This window comes from Panthera leo, chromosome D2, assembly GCF_018350215.1.
Source record: "Panthera leo isolate Ple1 chromosome D2, P.leo_Ple1_pat1.1, whole genome shotgun sequence".
Classification (NCBI taxonomy): Eukaryota; Metazoa; Chordata; class Mammalia; order Carnivora; family Felidae; genus Panthera; species Panthera leo.
In genome coordinates, this window is record NC_056689.1 from 80,925,671 (window position 1) to 80,942,957 (window position 17,287).

At 50.5% G+C, this 17,287-nt stretch overlaps 1 protein-coding gene across 1 annotated transcript in view; it reads right to left on the reverse strand.

Annotated features, from left to right (window-relative positions):
- The window catches only part of ADAM12 (ADAM metallopeptidase domain 12), a 347,394-nt gene that overhangs the window by 47,332 nt on the left and 282,775 nt on the right, over window positions 1–17,287 (reverse strand). Inside the window, exons 12-14 of the mRNA XM_042908975.1 lie at window positions 12,586–12,763; window positions 8,108–8,197; window positions 5,955–6,150 (exon numbers count right to left, since the gene is read on the reverse strand). Of these exons, the coding sequence (XP_042764909.1) occupies window positions 5,955–6,150; window positions 8,108–8,197; window positions 12,586–12,763 (464 nt within the window). The remainder of the gene's footprint in view (window positions 1–5,954; window positions 6,151–8,107; window positions 8,198–12,585; window positions 12,764–17,287) is intronic.

Genomic DNA, 17,287 nt, shown 5'->3' on the forward strand with positions numbered 1-17,287 from the left:
CTTTCAGAGGGAATTCTGACGTCACGCTGTAGTTTACAATGACACAGAAAGTGATGGGTTTTAATTACCAGTCTTATCTTCAGAGTGATAAAACTTATATTTGTGATTGTAGTTTGGAAGTTTGACTGTCATTATGCCTGTTGAAAGGAGATGATGACATCTTGCATTAAGCCCACAATTTACTTGATCTAATCTCTTCCTTAAAATGACTTTATTACGCAAATGATCTTCTGCCATTTGGGCGGATGGGCTCCTCCCTCCCTGTCACTAACTGTCCCAGCCCCCTGCTGCTAGCTGCTCCACCCAGAGACAAAGGCACTCTTATGAGCAACTGAAGGTCCTGTTGGTCTCCTCGTATTTCTCCCTCTCTCTTCTCCAAATTGACCTTTGCGTTCAACGGAAAATGGAGCCCAAACGAACAAATCTTATCATTGCTTTCTCATGCAGCGGGACAGAAGGGAGACCTTCCCGACTCTTGGACGATAGGACTCTTGGCAAGAGCGTCTCTCGCTTCCCGTTGCTCGTCACCAGAGTGGTAGACAGTTAGCAAATGTTCCGCTCCAGGTGTATCATCATAATGCAAACTCATTTAAACCAGCCTTGCAGATAAACACTGAATATTTACCAGCCCATAAAAATTGTCTGGCCAGCTCACACTGCATAAATCAAGCGACGCTATTTTCTGGTGAGTGATAAAATAGATAAAACGAACGTATTTCAGGACTCCCCTGATGCAAATTGTTTGTGGCTCTCGACGTGCAGTTATCTGTAAGATTAATTTCCAAGTCACGCTTTCAGTCACCATGGTTCAGATAGACAACACTGGCAAAAGTGAATTTTCTGCCCGAAGAAAAATACCCGGCTTATTTCAGAAGGAATAAAGGTCATCTCACATTGACAGAAAATCTTTGTGGTTATTAAGTCCAAACTGGACTAAGTGAGCTAAATACAAGTTACAGTTTGAACTGCAGATAACATTTCTGTGTTTGACACCAACATATAAAGTCTTGAGATGTAACATTTGTGGAAGAAAAATTGGGGACAGGGAAGAATTTAAGCTCCTCGCCAACGAGAACATTACCGACGTTAATTAGGAAAGGAGACAAATGAACAAAAAACCCAAAAGGTATTCTAGAAGTATCTTACATTGGGGGCACCTGGGTGGCTCGGTCCGTTAAGCATCTGACCTCGGCTCAGGTCATGACCTCACGGTGGGGGAGTTCGAGCCCCGCATTGAGGCCCACATCGGGCTCTGCGATGACTGTTCGAATGCTGCCTGGGGTTCTCTCTCTCTGCCCCTCTCTCTCTCTCTCTGCCCCTCCCCCATCTTGCACTCTGTCTCTCTCAAAATAAATAAATAAACCTAAAAAAAAAAAAAAACAGAAGAAGAAAAGTATCTTACTTTGCTAGTTGGGGTTTGGAGGCATATGTTTTGAATTTTCTATCATTCTATTTGTAGAAAGATTTGGAAGCAGGATGAATTTATTGAAATATGATGCTGGATTGAGAAACGTCCATTTCAAAAGGGAATAGTTAGCTGGAAGGAAGGGCTTTCTCCGGTCAGCGTTTGGGTAGCCAGGTCTGGAGAGTAATGGACTTCCTGAGCATAAATGGACACTTCCGGATGGCTCCGCAGTTCGGTTGGGTCACTGGGGTACGCGTGGCACAGGCCAGGAGTAGACGCTCAGTGAATCCTGGAGCTCTGGGCTACCGGGGCTCGTGGGGAGCCTAAAATGACCCTAACGCAAATATGCTTCGGCTCCCCAAGCATTTGCTAATCATGGTGAAACGAGATACGGCAAATGTGTCCTTGACAGTAAGTTTTACTCTTCTGAATGGTGAAAAGCTGATTCAAACCAGCCACTGTAACACGGCATTAGAGTGTTCCCAGCCTGGTCCCTCTAGTTGGCCAGGGGCCTGGCTGAGGAAGTCACCCCCGCCCCGGGATTGTGACGGTCACATCCTGACTCCACTCCGGGTCCAGGAGATAGTGCAGAGGGACTGTGGGAAGTACGTCACTCTGGCAGACTCGGGCTCTTGAGTCAGCATCTTAGACTAGCAGGACGTTGATGAATGTTTAATAAATGAGAGAACGGGGGGAGAAACGAGGATCTCTGCTCCCCAGGTCACAGACCAAGCTCTGGACAAGCAGGGCTGCCTGAAGTTCCCTGGGGTGGCCCCTTTGCACCTTGACCGCCGCTATTTCGTACGCAGGGAATACCCTTCCCCTCCCACCCCTGCCGAACGACTTCTCCAAGGCAACCGCATCTAGGACGCCTTCCTGGTTGGCTCCTTACCACACTCCGGGTTGAGCCCTCTCTTGACCATGCCTCACCACATCACGGCACTCAGACAATCTTGCTCACTAGTCCGTGAGCGTCCTGTGAGCTCAATCCCATCTTATTTGCAGAGTTCGGACTTCCTAGGAGCCACGCATCTAGCATGCTACTGCATGGGACACCTTACATATGATGGGTAACAGGCCGGGTTAGAGGATGACGACATACCCACGGGGTAGGCATCTGACAAGCCCCGTGTTACGGACGAGGCACAAAGGTTGAGTAGACCTGTCGAAGGTCACCTGGCTAGTAAGGGGTCTGTTTAGCACCTGTGGCAGGCAGGAAAAGGGCCCCCCAAAGGGGCCTGCCCTCTAATCCTCGGAACCCGTGAATATGTGACCTTATGTGGCAAAGGGACTTGGAAGATGTGATTAAGGATTTGGGGGTGGGGAGTCTCCTGAATGGTCTGAATAGGTGCAACGTAATCATGGGGCCCTTGTAAGAGGGAGGCAGGAGGGCCAGACTCGGAGAAGCTGTGATCGAGGAAGGAGAAGCCAGAGAGAGACAGAGCCTGGAAGATTCGTGCCGCCGCCCTCGAAGATGAAGGAGGGGCCACGGGCCAAGGAACGCGGGGGCCTCGGGAAGCTGGCGGAGGCGCAGGGATACGCTCTCCCCTACGGCCTGCAGAAGTAACGTCGCCCTGCCAACATCTCGGCTTTAGGGTTTCCAACTCGCAGGGCCAGAAGACGACAGATCTGTGTCGTCGTAAGCCGCTAAATTTGTGGTCATTTGTTACAGCAGCCGCAGGAAACTCATACAGCGCCCTTGAACTAGACCACAAGACAGCTGCACTGCCAGGGAAGGGAAGGAACCTGCTGCGTTTACCCAGGAGGCGGTCAGAGGCCCTTCTGAGAAGGTCCCCGGTGTGGAGGGCCCCCGCTGGTTCTGGCACGCACGTCCTCCGCCCTCCTGAGGAAGTTGGTGCAGCGACCTGAAGTCCAGAGAAGGAGTTGGCTGGAGTGCACTGAACCCCTGAAGCCCCGAGCCTGAGGCGGGTCCCCAAGCTTGTCATTTCCAGGAACGCTGAGCCTCCCCGACGCCAGGAAGGCTCGGTCCATGTGCACTGACCCTCTCACGGCGACCGCGCCACCGCCCCGGCACAGGCCTCCTCAGCCCTCAGGGGGGCGGCAGGGGAGAGGGGAGGCAAGCGAGGAGCTCCGGGGGAGCGGCCCTCCTCAGGAGCTGGTGCGGGTCCCCGGGGCCGCCAGGCTGCCAGCCTCACCGTCAGCCACGAGGACGCTGAGAAGTCACAGGAGGGAACTTCCTACTGCTCTCGCTTTTGAAAAGCTCAGTCCGTGAGTCAGGCTGTCGGTTTGCCTGCCTGTCTGGCTCTCTCTCTCTCTCTCTCTCTCTGGTCAGGCAGCTTGAGAAGGCCTGATCCGATGAGATAAATACCCGCCTCGGTCACCAGGAATCTAAGGCGCGCAGCCAGCTGAGTCACACGGTGGCGATGGCTCAGAGAGAGCCGCGGAGTTCAAGCTGACCTCACTTTGGAAACGGGGCCAGACGCTGCAATACAGCGGGACACCGGAGAGCACATTGGACTCCGAAGGCTCCAAGTGCTGTGTGTGCTCTGGCCACAGAAGGCCGTTTTGGAAGGGAGCGTCCTGACTCCCCCTGTAACTCGAGAAGCGGGGAGACTGCTGAGTCCGGAGAAAGGCTGGGGAGGAGCGGCCACCAGGGATGCTTCAGGCCACGAGGATGTGGCCTGCAGTGGTAGCCGCTGTCCCAAAGTGACCTCGCTTGACTGAAAGGTGTCTGAAGTCACTGACCCGCTCAGAGCCCAGCCGGGCATCTGACGCGTGTATTTTTTTTTTTAATTTTTTTTTAAACGTTTATTGATTTTTGAGACAGAGAGAGACAGAGCATGAACAGGGGAGGGTCAGAGAGAGAGGGAGACACAGAATCCGAAACAGGCTCCAGGCTCCGAGCCGTCAGCACAGAGCCCGACGCGGGGCTCGAACTCACGGACCGCGAGATCGTGACCTGAGCCGAAGTCGGCCGCTTCACCGACTGAGCCACCCAGGCGCCCCTGGCGCGTGTATTTTGAGGGCCTCCCGCTTTGTGCCCGAGTGGACCCGCACACGGCGAACGGGCTGCACCAGCCCCCGGCTGCACCACACCGCTCCTTCTTGCCCCTCAGGGCCGTCCAAGTACAGAGGGCCGTCTTTAGCTGGTGGGGCCGCGGGCTCGACGACGGGACCCAATCCTCAGAAACACCGGTCCTTGCTCTCCCTGCTTGGCCACTGCTTTCACACCCCGCTGAACACCTGAGCTTTGATGACCGGTCACCATTTTCTGCCCTCGTTTACTGCCCTCATCACCCCTGAAACCGAAACCTCACACACGAAAGTCTGACAAAGACCCAGTATCGGATTTCCCTTCCTCTAGAGCTTGCCTGGCTCTCTGCCTGGCTGACCACGGTGGCCGTGCCACAGCTGGTGTCCCCGGCCAGCAGTGAGGTCACCTCCGCAGGCGGCGGGGAGGAGGGAGAAGGACAAGGCGGGACGGGGGCCCGCACTCTTGGAAAGTGCTCTCTGGGGGACTGGATTCGCTGCTGGAATCCCGGAGTGGGGGGCAGAGGCAGCAAACGCTGGGGTGAGGAGTCCTCGGGGTCCCGGCTGCCCCACGGGGGCCCTGGACCCCCGGCCCCAGAAGATGGGCCAACAGAGAGCCGCGTCCAGGGGCCCGATTCTTCCTCCTGTGGCGTCCCAGCATCCGCTCCACCGCGGAGCTTCCGTGGAAGTTTTGTTCTAGGCCTGGCTCTTGGGCACAGCCGCACAGCGTGCATTACGTATGGCTCTTGGGTCCGTGGGCCTGGGCGCCAATCCCAGCCTTACGCCATCAGGAAGCTGACTTCCGGTCTCTGAATTCGAGCCGCACCTTCTCTGAACCGTAGTCATTTCCCCTACCTCTCTCCTGTCGGAGGGCTGGAAGGGACGAGTCATACGGAACATCTGGCCCAGCATCCTGCACACAGGAAGCAGGGAGTGGACAGCCCCTAACTGCCCCGGCAGCTGCTTCCTGGCCACCTGCCCGTCTGGGTGCCTTTTTCGGGAACGCACACGTCCGCCACTCTGCTTTTAGAACCCGGCTGCCTCACAAGGCTCTCCAACACCTGCCTCCACGTTCTTCCTCTGCACCCCGGGGTCCCGGCCTCCCGCCCTGGCGGCCCTTTCCACACGCCAGCTCGCTGCTCCCTGCGTCAGGAGTGACCCCTCCTTGTCCTTCCTGGTCACAGGCTCCTCACGTGGCGAGTCCGCCAGGACTTTCTCTTGCCCGAGCACCAAGAAGCACTTACGTGATCAGAGCGGGTAGGAAGTTCTATCTGTCTGCCCAACGACTGTTAAGCCATCTGAGGGCAGGGGTCACGGCTGGTCCTCCCCATCGCCCCACAGGGCGCACAGCAGGTGTTCACACATCTCTCAGTGGGCCGCGCTCCGGGCAGTGCCCCTTTCGGCGCGCCCGGCACGGCCCCAGGTCTTCCAGGGAGCCAATCGCTCCAGCTGAAGGGAGGGAAGCTTTGCAGACGGCGCAGCGGCAGCGACGCTTACGGGAACCGAGCGAGCTCCCCAAGCCCCACGGCTCCGCGCCCACCCAGGGGCGGCCACATACCTGGTCCCCAGAGCGTGACGCACTGCTGCTCGTGGGTCTGACAGATGCCGTTGTAGCAGTAGCCGTCGACGCCCTGACACGGGTGCCCGTCGTGCAGGTACACGTTGGCCGGGCACTGGGGGCTGGCCCCCGTGCAGAACTCGGGGAGGTCACAGGAATTGCTGGAGTCCCTGCATGCCGTTCCCGCAGGCTTCAGCTGGAAGGAGAGGCTGTTTATGGCCCGTGCGCCGCAGGAAAGGGAAGCGGCTTCCCGGCAGCGCTCCTGGGCCGGAGCCGGGGCCGGGCCATCCTCCCGAAGCCTCACATCAAGGGGCGAGGATCCCAAGGGAAGAGAGAGACACGGACAGTCGTTAAATACACAGAATCTTGCTCTGGGCTCTGGGGTTTACCTTTCCACTAGGGAGGGGGGCAATCAAGAGCTGCCTCTTTTTTTTTCATTTTTTAATGTTTATGTATTTTTGAGAGAGCGTGAGCAAGGGTGGGGCAGAGAGGGAGACACAGAATCTGAAGGAGGCTCCAGGCTCTGAGCTGTCAACACAGAGCCCGACGCGGGGCTCGAACTCATGAGCCATGAGATGGTGACCTGTGCTGAAGTTGGACGCTTAACCAACTGAGCCACCCAGGAGCCCCAAGAGCTGCCTGTTTTTAATTTCATGCGACATTAGGGTCTTCTGATGAGGAGACAGGCTGGTTGGTGGTACCTGTCACCTCAAAGGAGGCATGGGAAGGGAGTACCGGCTGATGGGCTCCTTAATTCTGAAGATCTCTAGTCGCCACGTGTTTTAAGATGAGGTTTGCTCTTACAGTGTTAGCACTGTGGCCAAGAGGACAAAAATTCCAAGGGCTCGGTGACAATTGTATTTCACTTTGTCATCAAATCATGGACTTGGAAACCTGTCTGTAGGACTTCACGGGGCAGAAGTGAAGCAAGGGAGCCATAAAAGATGTTAGGAACCATCGGCCAATGCCTCACCTTTCTGTGGTTGAAGAAACCGAGGCTCAGAGTGGCTTGTCAGGGGCTACACGGCCAGCGACCTGCCCCACCCCTGCCCGCCCCCTTCCATGGCCAGCGGCTGTGTGCCCGGGGTGGGGGTGGTGGTGGTGTCAGCTTCCTTGAACGTCCCCCAGAAGTTAATCACGGAGAGAAAGGGCAGGATGGATATTTTAGGCTGAACGTAAGATGCTGTAATGCACTTCTGAATCACGGGGCTGGGTGGGGAGCAGAGAGGGAGTTTCCTGCGAGCCGAATGCCAAGATCAATCGCTTAATTGAAAAAGAAAGAAAGTCTACCCTTGGAACCTTTGAATCAAAAGCTCAGGCTTCTCCTCAGTCAGATCTCAGCTCTGAATGACGAGACAAACAATGGAATTGCCCAAACAAATGGCAATCTGTCATGGCAGCAGCAATGACCAAAGTATCAAAGGGCCGCCATTGTTCGGGCTGGGTGGGCCAATCCTTGTGTTGGGAGGACATCAAGATCAAGGTGGTTATGTATATTCCCTGGAACGACCCGTGTGGCTTCTCAGCCCGGCAGGTAGATGTTCTTGGGATAGAGCGGAGGCTGAGTGACCGGGGTGGAGACTCTCTCTCTCTAGCTGCTCCCATCATGGTAAGAGGACCATGCATCTTACCACCGTCCAGCAGCACAACTGGAGTGTGTCACAGTGAGCCAGAGCTTTGGGGAACAATTCCTTTCCAACCCGTAAATAAATGACTGATCACCGATGACTTAGCATTCAAGTGTGCATTTCACACGAAGATTGGAGGGGGCGCCTGGGAGGCTCAGTGGGCTAAGCATCTGACTCTTGGTTCCAGCTCAGGTCGTGATGGCACAGTTGGTGAGTTCGAGCCCCGAGTCGGGCTCTGCGCTGACACTGTAGAACCTGCTTGGGATTCTGTCTCCCTCTCTCTGTGCCCCTCCCCTGCTCATGCTTTCTCTCCCTCTCTCTCTCAAAAAAAAAAAAACCAGATACATAAATAAAGTGTGCATTTCACACGAAGACTGGACGACAGTGGGGGACACCAGCTTGCATGGTGAGGAGTTACGGTTTTCACGGTAGAGGGGCCGGGAAGCCATCCTGTTGCCTCGCTCGTCCTGTGTCATTGTGGAAGCACCTGAACCCGGGGGTGGCCTCGGGGCCGAGAGAGCTCACCCGACAGTCTTCACAGCACAGCCCGTGTGCGCACACAGCGTCCGGCTTCAGGGTACAGGTGGTGGCATTGCAGCAGACGTTCGTACATTCCTGGGGAGGAGAGCAGGCTCGTTTGACAGGGTCTCGTGGGGCAACTACTCATGGAAGGCCCGGGCCATAAAGGGAAGGAGCTGAAAACCGGCCTGAGATTATTTTCACATCTAGCAAAGCCAAGCTTCTGTGAAGCTTGCCAAGGTCTGTGAATCCCTGGGAAGAGTGAACAGCACTCATTCCGTGCCTTTCACAGAGGGTAAGGGGAGCGTGCATAGGAAGGCGGGCTGCCCGATCCAGTCAAGTGGGCTGTGGCTGCGGGTCTGTGGGGATGCCTCTGATTCATGATTCATGCAGGTCTTATTGTAGTGAACGGTCTCGGGATCGCCGGAACACTCTGAACTCACTTTAAAAATATACATAGGCGTGTACAAACTCAACTCTTCAAATACTGACCCTTTTAATCTGGAGCATGCCGGCAGGGAATGGGGTCCAATCAATCGTGGAACCACAGTTCCCCGCCCTCCAGCCCAATGTGGTAGCCAAGACTCTTGCTCAGCACAGGTGGCTGCCTCACCCGGACAAGGCACCTCTCAGGTCCGAAATGCACATCAGAATGACCAAGAGGCCGGAAAGGAGGTCTGTGGGATGTGCCCATGGATTTGCAAGGGATTTCAACAGAGAGATCACATATTAGATGGACTGCTCTCTCTGAAAGGACAGAAAATGACCTCCTCTGTTAAGTTGTTCTTCACAAGCGCCCACGTTCTTCTAACAAAAGCCCTACAAGGGATGGGCACCTTTGCTCGGCTCTCCACAAAACGTCCATACATATTACCTACTGCATTTATGAAGTCCTTGTACTTTAGAACATCCCAATAACCTAGAGTTTACACATGTTAGAAGAAAATGAATTATCCGAAAGAAGAGTTCATGGGGTCATTAGTATTAACTCGTGTTAATTAATTAATTAATTAATTAATGTCCTTTTAGTATTAACTAATGCCCTTTTATTTAGGATGTGACATGAGCAGAAGAAGATATATACCATTAGAGTGAAACCAATCATGTAGTATTTTAATAGTATAATATTTTACTCCTGAAAACCATGTTCTGTTAATGAAGTTATCATCAGTATTACAAACGCAATGAATAAAATTTTGTGGATAATCCAGAAGATTTAGGACGATCCTGGATCTCTGAACTGTGTCCTGTGTGAGACTCTATGAATCATGCTCTCATTTGGTGTTTACGACTTGCTCCCATTATACATCCATCCAAAGTTATGAAATTTTAAATTTGCTCAAGGACCTTATAAACATCCGGAGCGTATAACATATACAGTAAGACGAAGTGCCAACCAGAAGTCATGGCTGTAACTTTGATGACAGGAAGGGTTTCTAACTCATGGACTTATATAAGTTTAGGAACTTGCTTTGTTTTTAAAAGGAGTCCACTGATCGATTGCGTTCCTGATCAGTGCCGTCAAGTACACAGCAGTGTTGTCCTGTTCACTGTGGTCTAAATGGCTCTACTAACGACATACTAACCAAATTACACATTTCCTTGAGCGTCTCCGTTAAATCAGCCATCTGAAAACTAGGTCCTAAGATTCTTTAAGAACCACCTCCTCACCCCCGACCAAATCACTAAAAAATATAAGCAGCAGTTCAAATGGAAATGCAGCCAAGTAGAATGGCTTTGACTTCAAAGGGGCTTGATAATGTGAGAAAGATAACTAAGTTTAAAAGATATTTGCAGGCTACTGTCATTCTATTGACTTTAAACAAGGAGATAAGGCTGCTTTCCCAACCCCGTTAGCTGGATGAATGAGTGAGTTGTCAGGATATCCTTATGGTTGATGTAAATCCAATGCCCTGTACAGAAGGCTCCAGAAATCACTTGCCTTTTTAACTACCCAGAATCTGTTCCTTCTGCAGGACTATATGTATCAGAAGAGACAAATTCTTCATCTGTTGATACATATATTATGTTAGTACTCAATAGGAAAGTTCAACAGAGCCAATGAACACTAGTTCTCCAAAGAAAAAAGAATAATGAAGCCGTTAGTGAACTCTCCGCAAAGGCCATGTCATTCTTGGGTTGTGGGCGGTAGATACAAATTCTTAATCACAATGCACTGAGATTAAGTCTACAATGCATCCTCCTGAAAATAGTGATTATTTCTGAGAGCAAGGGGGCAGAAGAGGAATCCAGTTATGAGCTGGGGAAGTCCTGGTCCCGTTCGCTCCCCGATGTGGCGACACACTGAGTCCCTCTGGGGGCCAGGGAACGCACGGGCTAACACGAAGCAAAGGCGTGAGGACTATTTCCAGGGCCTGAGCGCTGGGCAGGGGCCTAAAGAGCGCAGGTGAATTAAGCCCGGGGCTGACTAAAAGTTTTGGTCCAAGCAGTTTGGAAACTGGATATGGGTCGTTATACTCTTGGACACAATTTGAAAAGCAAAAATGAAAAAAACTACAAATCGAGGTAAGAGGCTTGCCTAGAACGTTGAAAGATTGCTCAGACTTTGAAAGAAATGTCGATGGAAAGAATGAGAGTTGTCTCTTCGGATAGCAAGAACTTATCCTGTGAAACAAGGACCCAACCACAGAAACATACAGTCGGGAACTATATGCAAGCAGAACATGGCTCTACATAAGGAAGGAGTTTGACTGAATCAGTGCTGCCCTGCCACGACATCCTGCCTAGAGAGATAGCAAGCACCCCGTCAAAGCTGAATGACTCCTCGATGGAGGCGAAGTTGAGGACCGTGACATCAGTGGCTGGCAAATTTCAGGTACTCAAACATTTGTTGACCAGATGGTGGTGGTGATGGAATATGGAGCGAATGACTGCAGATGATCATTCTACACCTGAGAGTTCGTGACTCTAGGAAGAGCTGTCAAACTTATTTAGAGTAAATAAACAATTACAAGGAGTTCCAATCAAAGAGAAACCGTTTTAAGTCCACATGGCCTCTCCTGAGAAATGCGGGCCATTTATACTAATTTTGTTTTTCTTCTTCAGGTAATTAACAAAGTCCCCAAGGACTCTCCCCTTTGTATCCCTCATCCCATGACAGTTTCAAGTTTTCCTCCACTAATCTTCAGAAGAGTTTCTATAACCCCATGCATGAGGACTGGCTCCCGTACAGCAATCACCCCCAACACACTGTGAGCAAAATTATCGCTGCCGTGGACAGTGCTGGTATCGCTGTTGAATCCCGGATTTGGAAAGGACGCACAAACATTTGATGGGACCACCTCTACTAGCTCCACCCCCCAGCACTTATTCACTCCTGAAGTTCTTGCAGAGCTGGCCGGACTGAGACCAAGATCGTTCCTGCTGGTATGGGAAAACGCAGCACCTTGGGAATTACAAATATGAAGAAGGTTCTACAACCGGTTGCCTGTCCGACGAGCACAGGAATCTGACGGATATCCCGGGATCTCTGCACATTTCCTTCCACCCTAGAATCCCCTTTTCGGAGCAGCCCTCCAAAACATGCTCTTCCTAAGCCCTCACCAAGCCTGTCTGTGAATCTAGCCAAGCCCGCCTTGAACCCGTCTACCGTTTCCGCTTGCATAAGCTCTCGGGGAGGGAATCCCACATGCAGACTGCTTGCTATACAAACTACTTGCTTTGATTTATTCTAAACACTGCCTCCTCCAAGCTTCCAGGAGACACCTGTTTTTACCAAGAGATCTCACTGTGGGCTCTCTTTCTCCTTCCTTCTCAAGATCATTCGGAGATTAAAAAGCGGCTGTTAAATAATTTTTTCTGTTGCTGAAGTTTATCTTGGGCCCTACAGGAACAAGACATTTGCCTGACACTGGCTGGAAAACAGGGTTAAATAAGCCCTTTGCTGGATACAAATGTTCCCTGCTTCCGCTTACTGCTTCTGAAAGCTAACAAGCAAGGAGGCAGGAGCCCGGAGCCTCGGGTTGTGCATACAGAGAAGGCTGAGGCATCAGGCAGTTTTTCTACTTGGGTGGGAGCTCTTGGTTAAAAATGAATGTTGCTTATTCAAATTCCCCTCTGGTTGCTCGCTTTGCAAAGAGAAAGAAATGATGCTTATTAGCCATTTGAAGCTAGCATTCCCAAAGCTTTCTTCTCTGTTAAACTCAAAGCTAAATGCTTTATTTATTGTTCTTGTCCTCAGCTGGCCTCACCTAGACCGTGTCCTTCAATAGAGAAGATGCTTTCTTTTTAAAACCAGTGATACAACTTATTCTGAGATTCAAGAGAAGGCCGCCCTGGCTGGCACAGCTGTTCAAGGCGGGGTGGGGTGGGGGCTCTTTAGGACTTTCCAAGGGGGGGGGGGCCTGTTTAGGACTTTCCGTCGTGAGTTTCTAGCACTTTCATTCTGCCGCATAATTCTTCCAAGTCCCTACTCCTTTGCCAGCCACAGATGCAAGGCGGCGGTCCCAGGGGGCGTCTCTTACCTCCGGCCCTCCACAGTCACACTCCTCTCCTTGCTCCACATATCCGTTCCCGCACTTCTGGCCCCCGAAAGACTGCTTCACTTCTGGCAGGTTGAAGAGGCACATTCCCATGCCTTTCTCCAGGCTGGCCTCTAGGTCCTCCTTGCTGCAGCTGCTGAACACCATGGGGAACGGGAACCTGCGGAGAAGAGCTGAAACGGTCAGCCGTCGAGGCACAGAGTGGCTTCTCGAGCCTTTTCTCGTACAGAGATTCACGGAGCTCGCTGACGAGCGCTGCCCACATGTCCACCCTTAGTCCCAGTGAACCGAGGCTTAATTGCCCGGCATAAAACGAGGCGCACTCGGCTACATCCTGAGATCTATCCCCATACAGCGCCCACGTTACCAAGGAAGAAGTGCTCTACCAAAAAACAAATCCTCTTCTGACCGTTTTCAAATCGACAAATTTGTACAGCATCTCATGATGGACAATCATGAACAGTTCTGCACGAAATTATAGGACCAAAAAAAAAAAAAAAAATGAGTCCTTGGGACCTGCAGCTTGTAATACGAACGCACACCGGTGTCCTCATTGGAAAGCACAAGGAAGAGACACGTACAAATGACTGTGCGTATCACTTCCTCGGTTCCATGGACACAACCCCACTGTAGGTGAGGGCTGGCTGAGGCTGGCATTCGGGTCTACGAAGGGCAGATCACTGCTTCTGAAAGCAGAGCTGTAAGAAAACGCAGGGGACTGGAAGTGTGGGCCCTGCTCTTGCCTCAAAACACCAGGGCTACGGTGGATGTGGCAAAGTTGGCCAACCTTCCCGGCATAGTTCATGTTCCGCCTTCCATGGTCCAGAGGGGCTGCCCCACCCCCTCGCTCCAGGATGGGCTAGAGGACTTATTCTCGGCAATGGAACGTGAACAGAGGTGAAGTGATGCGGAATGCTTCCGGTTGAAGGTGAAGGGACTGTGGCTCTTCAGGTCCTTTCGTTCCCCTCGGTCAGCTGAGCTCAGGGTATTGCAATGTCCTAGGAGGGGGCGTCTGGTCCTGACTCCCTGCTGGGAGCGAAGCCACCGGCAGCTTAGAGCCTCGGAGTGTCATCTGGGTGGGAAACCCACCTCTATTATGATAAGCCACTGAAAATTAGGGGCTTGTTTCCTACAGCAGTTAGTGTTACCCAACACACATAGGGTAGCTCACTCTTTCTTCAGATGCATTTTCTCATATCTTGAGGCAGCGATGGTTATGAGGGGCAAGGACGCCAGAAACTCAGAAGGTTTGGCTATTTAGTGAGGAAGTAGGGCCTGTTGACCGGCAAGCCTGAACACCCTCTTTCCATGTGGACGTTTATGGGGTGACATTATGACCGGATTCTAATCAACTGGCCAAGCCAATGCAAGCTGGATGTATCCCTAAAGGTGGCAGACCAGCCACCACTCAATATCATTTGGCACATTTTGAGATCAGGATCATTTCCTGCGAATAAACTGGTAACACCGTCTTATCCCCCCCTAATGTGTTTTATCCACCTCGGGTGATTAACTCTGGAGTAGAATTCGAATCTACAAATCAATGAATAAGCGCATGTCTTGCATTGGATGGAGAGGTAATAATAATAAAGCAAGGCTTACTTCCAGTGCTGTCACAAAGTTCCGTTCGAAATCTTTAGAACCTCCCTTGGCAGACAGATTACTCTTGATATCGAAATGACGCCGAATAGCTTCAAGTGATGACCACCTGAAAATTCTAATTTTATCCATTTAGAAGTGCTTTGTGTTGACAAGACAACGGTATGTTGTGCAGGGAATCGAGAGCCGTTCTCTTTGCAACGGAATACGTTTCATCAAGGCAAAGGATCAGACCTCCTTCTGTGTTGACAGTCCTAAGACACTTACGTAGCTCAGGGCCTGATCCAGACCCTAAACCTTGTTCTCATGTGCTATGCAGCCAGGTGTTGTGATGAACTCTTATCAATGCATTCTGGAAAGGAACGGATTCCTAGAATGTTTTCACAGTGAACTAGAAAAGACAGTAGGGTCACCGGTGAAGCTCAGGAAGGGTTGAGAGCAAGAACAACACTAGTTGAGAGAAGATCAATGAACCACCCTGTTTCGCAAATGGGCGGAATGTCCACCAGTGTTCGGAGGCTAAAGGCTTAGGGGCCGAGGCCAGCCCCAGACCCTCCCGTCTCACTGTCTTGCAAAATGTCAAATGCATATTGGGCTTTGGAGAGATGAGACTAAAGAAGAGGGATAGACAGTAAGAAGATGGATGGGATTAGTTTAAGTCCAGGACTTAAACTTCAGAACGTTTGGGAGAGGAGAACAGATCCTTGTTGGCACAAATGCGTTCGTGTGTCTGCTAGATGCTCTCAGAAGTAGAGTTACCTGCATGATGGTAAATTTCTATTTCTCTTAGAAATGGTGGGGGGGGGGGGCAGTGAACAAAGCATTGAAAAATCCTGATTATCATGGAGCTTCCATTCCAGCCGGGCAGGTGGGTAATGCATAAGGTAAGGGGGCCAATGAAGTGTGCTAGAAAGGGATGTTAAAGAGAAAAATTAAACAGGCAAGGAGGAGAGGATGTGTGTGGGAAGAACTGAACTTTTAGGAAGGGTGGTAGAGAAAGACATCACTGGGTGTGTGTGGGGGTGGCATTTGAAGCTCTCACCTGAAGGAGGTGAGGGACCACACTGTGGGTGCATCTGGAGGAGGAACATTCCAGGCAGAGGGAAGAGCTGCTTCAAAGGTAGATGGAGAGACAGGACTGGTCTAGAGGAATGTGCTAAATAGAAGACCTCTCGGCCACCCAAATTCATGCTGATGCTAAGCAGACTACCAAGGAGTATCATTAAATGGCGGGAGCTTTGCTCCGCACGGACCAGGTACTGATAATGGCTGAAGGTATTTTTCATAAGAACTCTAAACTCTTATTATTTTCCCCCTTTTCAGGAAACTATTTTTGAATGACAAGCAAAGGTATGCTCATCATCTCCCTTCTGCTGAGGTCCTGTCAGTTGTAAGAATGAGAATATTTAAAAATTATATCTAGGGGCGCCTGGGTGACTCAGTCCCAAGGTTGGGCGTCTGGCTTCGGCTCAGGTCATGATCTCCCAGTTGGTGGGTTCAAGCCTCGCGTTAGGCTCTGTGCTGACAGCTCAGAGCCTGGAGCCTCCTTCGGATTGTGTCTCCCTCACTCTCTGCCCTTCCCCCACTCGTACTCTGTCTCTCTCAAAAACAAACAAACATGAAAAATTTTTTAAAAATCATATCTAACCCAATGGCCCTTCCTCCAATAAACAGAATTTAGTGATGGTAAAGGATTTTAAATCTCAAAAGGGAATCTGATGGCACCAAATATTAGACTCTCCTAATTACAATACAATCCTGATCTATACATATTTGCAAACGTTTGACGTCCCAAGAACCACTGGTTGCCTAGCGAACCACTGATGTCTTGCCTTAAGAGCCAAAGAACAGTTCGTTCATTGGCATAAAAAATATGCCAGTGAAACGTGAACAACGTACGGAGTCTACTCCCCAGGACAGCATCAAGAATCCATGGGCGGGATCGATCAGCACAGCGATTGTTAAGATTGCTGTTTCCTCAATGGAGTCACACGTAAAAGAGGGTCACCAGAAAGTGTCACCCTCCTTTCTAACTTTGAAGGAGGTTAGGATGACAGAATTAAACCTTTTGTGTAGTGTGTTCACTACTCTTTCACTTGTCACCCATCTACTTACTTAGGCAAGAAGCAACTTTCAAGCATCTGTTACGTTCGAAGCTCTGAGGAGGATCCCAAGATGATTCAAATATGTCTTCCCACTGTTGCCTCATCCGACCTTTGCCCAAGGAACTACCAGACACGCCCATGCCCCACACTGCCTCTCCACCCATAGCAATAAAATATGGACACGTGTTTACGTATGCATAAAATATACCATGCATACTCATCCAAATAATGTAGAAATTATATAAAAATATAAATGATATTTAATTATAATGTATATATTTAGTTGACCTATACAGATACATATTTAAAAAATAACTATGTATTGAGAACTAGCTAGGTGGTATGGTGGGTGCTTTCTCACAGTACTATTTTTTTTTTAATGCTTTTTTGCTTTTAAATTTAAATGTATACAATGGAATATTACTCGGCGATGAAAAAGAATGAAATCTTGCCATTTGCAACAACGTGGATGGAACTAGAGGGTCTTACGCTAGTTGATTCAAGACAGTCTGAGAAAGATAAATACCATATGATTTGTGGAATTTGAGAAACTCAACAGATGAACATAGGGGAAGGGAAGGAAAAAGAAGATAGAAACAGAGGGAGTCAAACCATAAGAGACTCTTAAATACAGAGAATAAACTGAAGGCTGCTGGGGGCGGTGAAGGGGGATGGGTTAAATGGGTGATGGGCACGAGGGAGGGCACTTTTCAGGATGAGCACTTGGTGTCATACACAAGAGATGAAACCCTGGGTTCCACTCCTGAAGCCAAGACTACACTGTATGTTAACTAACTTGAATTTAAATTAAAAAAAAGTTCAAAGCAGTCTAGAGAGACAGGTATCGCTACGCTCATTGTGCAAACAAGACGAAGGATTGGATCGAGAGTGTACAGTTAGGCAATGGCAGATGCTAGCTTTGATTCCAAGTTCAGTCATTTAAAAACCCCATTTTCGTCATTACTGATGTCAGTTCAGCG